The 12,699-nt window shown below is 47.5% G+C and overlaps 1 protein-coding gene across 1 annotated transcript; it reads right to left on the reverse strand.

Annotated features, from left to right (window-relative positions):
- Positions 1–2,012: 2,012 nt before the first annotated feature.
- BHLHA15 (basic helix-loop-helix family member a15) lies at positions 2,013–9,962 on the reverse strand. The gene is made up of 2 exons (XM_079954075.1): positions 9,898–9,962; positions 2,013–3,873 (listed from the first exon to the last, which is right to left on the reverse strand). Exon 2 carries the CDS (start codon positions 3,787–3,789, stop codon positions 3,265–3,267), a length of 525 nt encoding a protein of 174 aa, XP_079810201.1. The 5' UTR covers positions 3,790–3,873; positions 9,898–9,962; the 3' UTR covers positions 2,013–3,264.
- Between the last annotated feature and the right edge of the window lie 2,737 nt (positions 9,963–12,699).

Consider the following 12,699-nt stretch of genomic DNA (forward strand, 5'->3'; position numbering starts at 1 on the left):
TACCTATCCAACCTCCCAAAATTTCAACACCTCTTGCAATGGTTTGACCCCTTTCCGTTTTAACAGTACGAATTCTACAAACACTTTCCATATCTCATCATAATCATTTCTCCTGCACATTCCCCGTCTTACCTTAATGGCACATGTTAATTTATCATTAATAGTTATATCCCACACCTCTTTATACTGGTCTTCCATTTTATAATCTCCTTGCCCCTTCCATTTCCTAGCTATCATAATTCGTGCAGCTGTCAATAAATTTGTGAGCAAGTGGATGTGTTTTAATTTGTTGGATGCTACCCAAAGTGGCTTCGGCAACCCAGTCAGATGGGTGACATATTGATGATGATGATTACCACTAATACATATAGCTGACAAATGAAGAACCAGAAGTTCTCTTTTCCTTTATTTCTCTTTCTCTCTTTTTTTTTTTTCTTTTCTCATCATCTGTTTTCCCCTTTTCTCTTTCTGGTGTGTTTTTTTTGTTTAGATTAGCTTTTTTGTCTTGATCAAAATATTGTTGTTGTTGTTTAGTCCTTTAGTCGTGTCTGACTCTTCCTGACCCCATGGACCAGAGCACGCCAGGCACTCCTGTCTCCCACTGCCTCCCGCAGTTTGGTCAAACTCATATTGGTAGCTTCGAGAACACTGTCCAACCATCTCATCCTCTGTCGTCCCCTTCTCCTTGTGCCCTCCATCTTTCATAAAAAAATAATATATACGGTATATATATATTCATAAAAAATTCATAAAAATATTCATCATATATATATATATATATATATATATATATATATATATTCATTAAAAATATATCTGACATTAATCACTCTTCCAAATTTTAATAAAATCTTTTTTAAAAAAAAATTATATGGATGTGGGGGAAAATCAGTTACTGAGAGAAACCCAAACCGACAAATTTACCCATTCCTAGCAGCAGTGGGGGGGGGGGGGCGCAAGGATCCTGCTCCAACTCCTGTTAGCCCCAGATGATGGGACTTGTAGTCCAGTAGAATCTGGAGGACCACTGCTTCCCCATCCCTGGACTAGAGAAGATCCTGCGTGGTCTTGCAAGGAGAGCTGCCTATATAAACCTTTTCTGTTATCCACACTGGTACAGAGTTTGAATCCGTAGTTAACTCGAGAAAAGAGCGATGGCAAGTTAAAAACAAGAAGAAAACAAAACCGATTCTTGATTTAATAATTCCTTTCATCCTTTTATTATGCTTCACAGTACAAAGGGCTTTATTTTCTTTGACAACACTGGCTCAGAATTAGCTTAATTAATCACACCCTTGATTCCCCATTCCTCTTCTGATCACAGAAGCCGCAATAAAATGCTAGTTGGCATTATTTACCATCACCTACAGTTTATAAACAGGGGAGCACCTTGTACTTTCAAGACTTAAGTCGTGCTAGGTGCTGTACACAGGCAAGTACAAAAGGCCTATCTAGCGTCACAAACCGACCGCAGGGCAGATAAAACCCGTTGTTAAGGTCCTGGTTGCTTTAATTCAGTTAACATTGTATGCAAAACTCAGCAGTAGAACACATGCTTGGCGTGCAGAAGGTTCCAGGCTCAGACATCGACATTTCTAGGCATGGTAGAGATAGACCCTTGTTAAAAACACTGGGTAGACCACACAGAGCTACACTGGTCAATGGTCATAACTGGTTTTTAAGGCAGCTTAAAAAGATTTTTGACAGTGGGCTCAGGAGGTGGCAGGCTCTTCTTTGGATGTGTTCAAGCACAGAAGCATAGGGGCCTGCCTTCTGCTGAGTCAAACCAGTATTGTCTACACTGGCAGAGGCTTTCCAAGGAACCCGGGAGCACCTGCGTTCCAAGCTACCCCAGAGACTGAATGGCCATCTGTCAAGGTTGCTGCTATGGTATCCTACAAAACAGATCCTCCATCGAGCGGGGGGCGGGGGGCAAATGACCCCCCAATGGTCCTTTCCAACTCCATGCTTCTATGGATGGAAGATCCTACAAGTGAAACTGCCTTACGTAGAGTCAGACCAGTGTTCTGTCTGACCTCTTTTGTCCACACTGAGCTCTCTGAAGTCTCAAGCATCCCAACTTCATTCTCACTCGACATCTTTTTAAACTGGGACCGGATCTGGGCCTTTAGCTCCTCTCTCAGCTGGGCCTGTTGCATTCATCCTGGACTTCTTTTTCTTTTCTTTTTTGGCAGGACAAAAGTGATTTCATTTCAGTTTTTAAAAAGTTCACCATAGGAACAAGTCTCTTTGTTTTTAAGAAAAAGGAAGATGTTCCCCAAAACGGTTGAAAACTAAGCAAATACGACTATGAGCTAAAAGCTGGCTTAGGGAGAGAGAGAGATGGGCCAAAGGAACAGGTGTATACAACACAAGGAAATACAGTTTTTTAAAATACGCACTCTAATGCAGCTTCCATGCACTTATTCCTAGCATGATAAAACAACTGGAAGGTGGTAGCTTTGCCTTCACTGGAAGTTTTTATACAGCCATCTGTCTGGGATTTCTTAAGCTGTGATTCTCGTGCTGTAGAGGCTTGGACTAGATGACCGCTGGAGCCCCTTCAAACCCTACAATTCTATGATACTGTGAACCTCAAATGTCCATTGCACAAACAGTTCCTAACCTTATACAGCCGCTTCTCGTGTATGTATTTATTTGGGTCTTTGCTACTGTTTCTAGGACAGATGGATAGGCTCAAAGTTCTGGATGTGCCTAAGGCATTTAGAAAACACTCCCTTAAAGGGCAAACTCAGTTAGTGGCTGCAGATGAAAATACTGCCAAAACAGAACCACAGAGGTAAAAGCGATTCCACCAAACGTTCGTGTGTCAGCATGCTCAGAAGGTTTGCTGAAATGCAAATAAAAAATAAAAAAATCCAGCCCCAAACCCCTGAATGGGACCACCTCCCACCACCCCACAAATTATACTCCAATGAGGGCTGAGTATGTTCAAAAACCACAGAATTTTAGTTAGAAAAGAAAACAACGAAAATCTGTGAATGGAGGTGGCGGCAAGTGTCATGGCCTTCTGGAGGAGAACAGGAGAGCTTTTGTCTTGCAATGTGTTCGGTTGCAGAACCCACTTGTCCATTGCAGAATCCAGCCTCAGAATTGTTCGGTGTGAATTCACAGGTCTTTTCGAACAAACAAAGGGACGCAAACACAGCCTTCCCTAAATCCTTTCGCCACGCTGTTGGTTGACCCTTTGGGGGCTTTCCCCGGGAACAGGAAACACAACCAGGGAAGACCCATGTCTACCCTCTAGCTGCCTTGCCTGAAGCTGTGGATCTGGGTGGAATACTTCTGCAGCTGCCCCGCGGGATCGTCGTCTTCCCCGCAGTGCTGCTGGTAGTGTTCGTACAGTTTGGACCTGCTCCCCGCACCGGGGGCCTCGGCAGCAGGGATGTGCCCGTTGGACATTCGGAGAATGGTCGAGGTGAGAGACTTAATATAGTTCTTGGCCAAGGTGAGGGTCTCGATTTTGGAGAGCTTGTTCTCCGCCCTCACATGGGGGATGACCTCGCGCAAGGCCTGGAAGGCGGCGTTGAGCTTGTGCATGCGCTGCCTCTCCCGCTCATTGCTCTCCAGCCTCCGCAAGCGCCTATCTTTGCTGCCTCCCCAAGGCAGTTTCGCCGGCCTGGAAGGGCTCTTTTGGCCCTCGTTGTTCCTCTTCTCTTTGCGCCGCAAGCATTTCCCGAGTTCCTCCCCGCCAGGGGCTGGCTCTTGACGCAAGGTGTCTTCGGGGATCACGTGCCGACGTTTCGCACCTTTGCTTTTGGCCTTCATTGTCGGTGTGATGCCAGGAAACCGGCTCCCAGATCTTTTGCGTTTATTTCCTTGTGGAAGATGTTGCTGGCACCAACCAAAGGGCTGTTTGAAATAGAAGATACTAAATTAGTTGCCGACAGAGCCAGAAAATGCATTCTCACCAGATGTCACTCAACAGGGGTCTGTCTGGTTTATATATTCAGGATATAGAGGCAGTAGAGTCCTGAGTTTGGTGGAAAGGATTGTCACTGCAAGGGTGGATCTGACTTTTGGAATGCAAAAGCGTGGGTGGGTAGGCTGCATTTATAGCACACTTTTTTGTTGTTATATGCAGGCAACTCTCTACTTGTGCCTGACTACACACATACATGGCGCAGGGAACCTGGAAATGGCACAAAAAAACTGGAAAGTCTGTAGCTCACGGACAGACCCTCCCCAGAGCCGGAGGAGGATGACCTCTTCAGGGTCCAGGGAGGGTCTCCTCACAAGCTGGAGGCGCAGCAGGACTTTGCTGAGACTGCTCAGCCTCCCTGCCTAACAGCTGACAAGTGGGGTAGCACAGCAGTCGCTGCTTTCCTGCGCATCAGCTGATAAGCCTGCATGCTCCACTGGCATGCAAGGAGACCCTCCCTGGAGCACGAAGAGGATGTCCTCTTTGGGCACTGGGAAAGGTCTCCTCATGAGCCATAAGGGCATAGGTGCCAACTCCCTGAGGTCCTGGGCACCCAAGCACCCACAAAATTCCCCATGAAGGGGCCGGGCACCCACAAATTTCCGTACCAGAGCCATGCACACTGCAAGGCACCCACAGCCCCGGGCACCCACGGTTGCTGGGCCATGCTGGCACTCCTGCATGAAGGTGTCTCCAGGGTGCTCCCCACTTATGTGCATTTCAGTTATACGTAGGGGCCTGGAACGTAACCCCCAGATAAGTGGGGAGTCACATCTTTGTGTGTGTGTACTTTTATTGTATATTCCTTTTCTATTATTTGTTTATATAAACTGGTATCCATAAAAAAAAAAAATATCAAAGCCAGTTTACAATAACAACACATAAAACTGCAGTTTAAATCAGAAATCAGCACACTATTGCGGGAAGGTGTATTCTTAATTGCCTGCACAGGCCTGAAGGAACTGAGAAGTTTTCAGCAAGCGCTTAAAACAGAAGGTGCCTGCTGAACCCCTTTTGGCACAGCATTTCACTGGCCTGGGAGAATGACATGAAAAGACTCACATCCTCGTTATTGTCAAATGTGGAAGTGATATATAATTTTTAATGTTTTGCTGCTGCTGTGACCCGCTTTGAGCTAAACTTGGTTGTTGGAAAAGCAGAATGCAAATATTAAACCCAAAGCTAGAAAACTAATAAAAGCAGGGAGAGGGAGCTGGGATAGAACGTCCCCCTGCTATGCTTTGTATTTTGATTTGGAAAGGATTTCTTGCATGGAGTATTAAAAATGGCAACCTCCCCCTTCTAGCTCTCTTGCCTGCTTGGGAGCAGTACCTCTGATGATCTTGTATCACCCAGCCCTTTAAAGCCAGGACAGCAAAGAGCTGGGAGAGCCCAGGCAAAAAAAGCTGTTCCATACTAGTAAAATACTGCAGACCCTGAGCCGTCTATCCTACCTCTAGGCAGACAATAGATGAAGAGCCAATGTTTATCTTTCTCATCTGCACCCGCCATTCCTCAAAGGGAGCTCAGGCAACACACTTGGGCTCATCCTATTTATCCCACTCACAACTCTGCAAAGTAAAAGAGGTTGGAAAATACCCAATTGCCCAAGAACCACCCAGTGAGCTTCATGGTCAAGCAGAGAGCTGGGCCACATCTGCACCTCCAAGTCTCTCGCCACTCTCACCCAGGGATGGAGAAGCCTGTGGACGCTCTAGGCATCTCTGGACTGCAACTCCCTTCATCCCTGACTGTTAGCCATGCTTGTGGGGGCTGATGGGAGTTGGAGTGCAAGAACACCGGGGGCGGGGGCAACCAGTTCCCTCCCATCCCTGCCATAACGAACCCCAAGCTGAGTTGGGGAAATCTGATAATGGCTGATTTCCATTGTGAAGAAGGACTGTCTTGCCAGAGTGGTGCATGCTCTAGTTATCTCCCGCTTGGACTACTGCAATGTGCTCTACGTGGGGCTACCTTTGAAGGTGACCTGGAAACTGCAATTAATCCAGAATGCGGCAGCTAGACTGGTGACTGGGAGTGGCCGCCGGGACCACATAACACTGGTCCTGAGAGATCTGCATTGGCTCCCAGTACGTTTCTGAGCACAATTCAAAGTATTGGTGCTGACCTTTAAAGCCCTAAGTGGCCTCGGTCCTGTATACCTGAAGGAGCGTCTCCACCCCCATCGTTCAGCCCGGACACTGAGATCCAGCACTGAGGGCCTTCTGGCGGTTCCCTCATTGTGAGAAGTGAGGTTACAGGGAACCAGACAGAGTGGCGCCCGCCCTGTGGAACACCCTCCCTTCAGAAGTGAAGGAAATACACAGCTATCTTCTTTTTAAAAGACATCTGAAGGCAGCCCTGTTTAGGGAAGTTTTTAATATTTAATGCTGTATTGTTTTTAACACTTGATTGGAAGCCGCCCAGAGTGGCTGGGGAAACTCAGCCAGATGGGCGGGGTATAAATAATAAAATAATAATAATAATAATAATAATAATAATAATAATAATAATAATTAGTGCCAGAACCTCCCTCTGCCTGGGTGCAAACTGCAATAGCAGAAAAATGCAAGTAGCAGATCAGCAGATCAGCATTTCAGAATTCTAATTCAACACCTGGACATGAGAAGAGTCTGGAGGATTAGGCCAATAGCCCATCTAGGCCAGCCTCCTGCCCTCACAGTGGCCAACCAGATGCTTGTGGGAAGCCCATAAGCAGGATGTGATCACCAGATCACTCTCCCTTCTTGCAATTTCCAGCAGCTGGTACTCAGCAGCATGACTGCCTCTGACTGGCTGACTACTGGAAGCTGAAAAGCTCAAATTCAACGTTTCACAGACTTTCTTGAGTAATCTTGAGACAGAAAAAGATTACCGACTTTCTAGATCAGGGATGGGGAACCTGTGGCCCTCTGGATGTGGTTGGACTTCCACCAGGCTCAGCAAGCATGGCCAACAGCCAGGAACAATGGGACAATGTCCAACAACTTCTGGAGGGATGTGGGTTTCCCACTGCTGCGTCTAGATCCAGTTCTATTTCTATGATACTAACGGCATCCATAAAAGGGGTAGATTGGTAGAGCTAGATGGATGAGCTCATAATTTCTAGAAGCAAGGGAGCCATCAAGTTGCTATGACCCAAGCCTGGTCTCTGGAAACATTTGCTACATATGAATCCATGTTGGAGAGAATGGTCTTCACCACTGAACAACAACCAACACCAAGCAGCTATATTTGAGAGGAGGGCTGTAGCTAAGCTGTAGAACATCTGCCCCACATGCGGAAGGTCCCAGGTTCAATCCCGGTCATCTCCAGGTAAGGCTGTGAGAGACTCCCTGTCTGAACACCTAGAAAGCCACTGCCAGTCCGTGTAGACAACAGTGAGTTGGTTGGCTCTGACTTGGTATTAAGGCAGATTCCTGTTATCCAAACAGTTGTGTATTCAAGGTGAGGTTTTCAGGCAAGGAGGTTAACTCAGACCATGCTCAACCTCTTTGAGAGGCAAAATGCCATTAAGGGTGGGAAACTAAGCTATATATATTCTCTATATAGAGCAGAGCGATTAAGCCATTTGACCCAGCAGAGATTGATTAAATACTAGCAGCTATCCAAGGATAGTTGATCTTCCCATACTGTTCCAAGGTTGCTTTTAACTTAGGGTCCGCCGCCCCTCTCCTCCAAGCTTTATTCTTTATCTCCAAACAGCACCATAAAATCATAGAACTGTCGGGTTGGAAGGGACCACAAGGGTCATCTAGCCCAACCCCCTGCAATGCAGGAACGCGGGACTTGAACCCAGAACCCTGAGATGAAGAGTCTCATGCTGTACCGACTGAGCCATTCTGGGTTGGTACCTCGATAATATATAACACATGAGCACAGCAAATACAGTACTCAAGTATGTATTAAGTACGTTCAACAGGCAATTGCATTGGGCTGCAGTTCCCTGCTGAGTGCACATGGTGCGGCAGAACAAGGCGCAGGGAGTCCGTTGGGCATGTCTCCTGCCCTCTCTCCCCTCTTTAGGAAGCTGCCTTACGCCACATGAGACCAAAGGCTCTATTGAGCTCAGTACTGTCTACATGACTAGCAGTGAGTCTCCAAAATTTCAGACTGGGGACATTCTTCAACATACTTGGAGATGCTGGGGAATTAAACTATTGGCCTTCTATGAAGGCTAGAATCGACATGGGTTTAAAAATTATGTGGTTTTCAGGGGTGTTGATCAAGGAAAAAGAACAGAATTACTAAAAACTATGGGAAATAAGGGAATGGATTTGCTGATTAGATAAATGGAATTAGAATACAGAAGGGGGAGGTGCGAGGAGGTCGGCGAAATTAGGTTTAAGAAAAAAAGGTTTGAAATTATACATGTTTTAGGTCTTGTGTTTGTGTATGTTTTCATTGTTGTCTGTGTTTATATGTTTTTATTGGAAACCTTAATAAATATTAAAAAAAAAAAACTATTGGCCTTCTACATGCAGAGCAAGTGTCCTAGCACTGAGCCCTTCCCCTTGCTAGCAGTACTCTCTTTTCATGACTTAGGTCCCCATATGCATTCTACATGCCAAGCAGCATCAGCCCACTTTACAAGGTTCCCCCCCCCAAATAATCCTGGGGGAAACTGAGTTGTGAAGTGTTGTTAGGAAACCCCAATTCGCCTCGTGGAAATACAGTTCTCAGAGTGGCTTAAGAATCATTGCCTCTTCCCAGGGCACTCTGGGAAATACAGCTCTGCGAGGTTACTAGGGCTCTCCGAACAACACTCAGCACCTTTAAACTACAGTTCCCAGGATTCTTTGCAGGAAGCCATGATTATTTAAAGTGGTATGGGGACGCAGGTGGCGCTGTGGGTTAAAGCCTCAGCGCCTAGGGCTTGCCGATCGAAAGGTCGGCGGTTCGAATCCCTGCGGCGGGGTGCGCTCCCGCTGCTCGGTCCCAGCGCCTGCCAACCTAGCAGTTCGAAAGCACCTCCGGGTGCAAGTAGATAAATAGGGACCGCTTACCAGCGGGAAGGTAAACGGCGTTTCCGTGTGCGGCTCCGGCTCTGGCCAGAGCAGCGATGTCACGCTGGCCACGTGACCCGGAAGTGTCTCCGGACAGCGCTGGCCCCTGGCCTCTTAAGTGAGATGGGCGCACAACCCCAGAGTCTGTCAAGACTGGCCCGTACGGGCAGGGGTACCTTTACCTTTACCTATGGTGCTGCTTTAAATGAATCATGTACAGTGGTACCTCGAGTTAAGAACTTAATTCGTTCTGGAGGTCCATTCTTAACCTGAAACTGTTCTTAACCTGAAACACCACTTTAGCTAATGGGGCCTCCCGCTGCTGCTGCGGCACTGCTGCACAATTTCTGTTCTCATCCTGAAGCAAAGTTCTTAACCTGAGGTACCATTTCTGAATTAGCGGAGTCTGTAACCTGAAGCGTATGTAACCTGAAGCGTCGGTGACCCGAGGTACCACTGTAGATGGGGCCTTACGCTGTTGCATCTGCATCCCCAAAGATCTCCAGCAAAAAGCTACATACTTGAGAGCTTCTTCTTTCTCACTATTCTGTTCACATTCCACTTCCCCCTCCCCAAGGAGCCAAAGGGTCGCATGCATAGCTCTCCCTTTCCATAACTTGTCATCACAGCAACCTTGTGAGGTATGCTAGGCTGAGAGACAGGTCAGGCTTCTTGGCGATTTTGGTCCCAAACTCTTAATTAGCTACACCACACACTGAGCCCTGGCAAATTTAGGACCAGTAAAAGATGTTCCTGATCCAGAACGAGACCCATTCTAAAAGAAGAATGGATTTTTAAAAATGCAATGTTTTGCACTGATAGTTTTAAGAGCATGTGTGTCAACAAACCCCCCTTGATTGCTCTCCTGTTCAGATTCCAGTCTTTCCACCAGGATTTTCGATTGTGAGCGGTTCTGAATAAAATATAAAATATGGGGCAGATACCTACCCAGCAATGAGGCAGATGACGGCAGCATCATCCTTAACTTCAAGCTGGTGTGGTCGGTGAGCAAGTGCTTTGAATTCCTCTGCCTCTTGCAGACTGCTTACCAGGGCTAGGACACGTCACTTTAATGCACAAACAGGTGAGAGAGGAGGAGTTTGGCTCGGTCAAGTCTTTTGCAAATAAGCCAAGAGGTGTGTGTGGCAGTTGTGAAATTATAAGAGTGTTTCGCCATGTGGCTGAAGCTAAGCAAGGATTATGCAGTGTGGGCAGGGATCGCAGAAGCAACATGGGCACCACCCCCCCCCCCCCGTTTGCTGCACAAGAGAGAGTAGGCAGCAGAGGGGGGAGGCTGGTGGTCAGAGGGGGGAGGCTGGTGGCCATGAAATGCGTTGTTGTTTCTCAGCCAGCCAAGTGAACCAATCAGGGGTAGGTCAGCCTGACACACACCATACCCTCCAACATTTCTCCGATGAAAATAGGGGTGTCCTATTCAGTAATATCCTGCCAACCTTGCAGTTCGAAAGCACGTCAAAGTGCAAGTAGATAAATAGGTACCGCTCCAGCAGGAAGGTAAACGGCGTTTCCGTGCACTGCTCTGGTTCGCCAGAAGCGGCTTAGTCATGCTGGCCACATAACCCTGAAGCTGTACGCTGGCTCCCTCGGCCAATAAAGCGAGATGAGCGCCGCAACCCCAGAGTCGGCCATGACTGGACCTAATGGTCAGGGTTCCATTCAGTAATAATCATAATAGTAGTAGTAGTGATCATTCTCATTCTTATTCTTTATACCCCACCCATCTGACTGGGTTGCTCCAGCCACTCTGGGCAGCTTCCAACATCTAGGTAAAGGTAAAGGTACCCCTGCCCGTACGGGCCAGTCTTGACAGACTCTGGGGTTGTGCGCCCATCTCACTTAAGAGGCCAGGGGCCAGCGCTGTCCGGAGACACTTCCGGGTCACGTGGCCAGCGTGACATCGCTGCTCTGGCCAGAGCCAGAGCCAGAGCCGCACACGGAAATGCCGTTTACCTTCCCGCTGGTAAGCGGTCCCTATTTATCTACTTGCACCTGGAGGTGCTTTTGAACTGCTAGGTTGGCAGGCGCTGGGACCGAGCAGCGGGAGCGCACCCCGCCGCAGGGATTCGAACCGCCGACCTTTCGATCGGCAAGCCCTAGGCGCTGAGGCTTTAACCCACAGCGCCACCTGCGTCCCCTTCCAACATCTATAAATACATAATAAAAAATCAAGCATTAAAAAACCTTCTCTATACAGGGCTGCCTTCAGATGTCTTCTAAAGGTTGTAGAGTTATTTATCTCCTTGGCTTGGGGGTCGCATAACTCCATAGCCTCCAACATTTCTCCGATGAAAATAGGGACGTCCTAAGGAAAAGCGGGACATTCCAGGATCAGATCAGAAACCGGGATGGCTTCTGTTAATCCGGGACTGTCCCTGGAAAGTAGGGACACTTGGAAGAAAGATACACACACACACACACACACACACACACACACACACACACACTTTTCGCTTTCTTCCACATAGAAAAACTGCAAACTGTCAGGGAACCCGCACACAAATCACACACGAGTGTTACTCTCTAGCTCAGGCATGCACCAACTCGGCCCTCCAGATGTTTTGGGACTACAACTCCCATCATCCCTAGCTAAGAGGACCAGTGGTCAGGGATGATGGGAATTGTCCCAAAACATCTGGAGGGCCGAGTTTGGCGATGCTCTAGCCCATTGTGGAAGCAGCTATCAATACATTCTTCCATCTCAAGCAAGGTATACCATTATTATAAATTACATTTGTATACGGATGTGTAACAACGTGCTTCCAACATATGTAAAGAGAAATGGGCGTTACCCTGAGGTTGGATAGAATGAATATATGGGTAATGTGGTCGTCATTGGCAACCCATCCATTGGGTTGTTCAGGTTCAATTCAAGGCGCTGTTCTTACCTGTAAAGTTGGAATGGGGAACTTGGGAGTCTCAAGATGCTGCTGGACTCCACCTCCCACCATTCCTGACCATTGGCCAGGCTGGCAGAGGCTGATGGGAGTTGGAGTCCAATAAGCTCTAGATAGTTATAGGTTCTCCGCCCCTCAAGTGAAGCCTTAAATAGCTAGGGACCTTAAAGTAGAGTGGGTCACGGGTGGCACTGTGGTCTAAACCACTGAGCCTCTTGGGCTTGCCGATCAGAAAGTTGGCAGTTTGAATCCCTGCGACGGGGTGAGCTCCTGTTGCTCGATCCCAGCTCCTGCCAACCTAGCAGTTTGAAAGCAAGCCAGTGCAAGTAGATATATAGGTACAGCTCCGGTGAGAAGATAAATGGCGTTTCCATGTGCTGCTCTGGTCTCGGTGTTCCGTTGTGCCGGAAGCGGCTTAGTTAGTTCTGCTGGCCACATGACACGGAAAAACTGTCTGCGGACAAACGCTGGCTCCCTCGGCCTGTAAAGCGAGATGAGCGCTGCAACTCCAGAGTAAGCAAGACTTCAGGCTTGCAGAATTTACTTCTATCTTTTATGAATTAATTTATATATATATTATTATTATTAGCCAGTTCCACCATCTAAATCCAGATGCAGTGGTTTGGGCGGAGCCACAAGTAAAATGATGGACCATGGAGAAGAGCAAATTACTGACTGCATCCCCCCGAGTCACATACACTAGAACACCCTGTATATGAAAGTGTTAAACCTACATTACCTGCATTACAGTGGTGCCTTGCAAGACGAAATTAATCCGTTCCGTGAGGCTCTTCGTATAGCGGTTTTTTCGTCTTGCGAAGCAAGCCCATTGACA

This window comes from Podarcis cretensis, assembly GCF_951804945.1.
Source record: "Podarcis cretensis genome assembly, chromosome: 14".
NCBI lineage: Eukaryota > Metazoa > Chordata > Lepidosauria > Squamata > Lacertidae > Podarcis > Podarcis cretensis.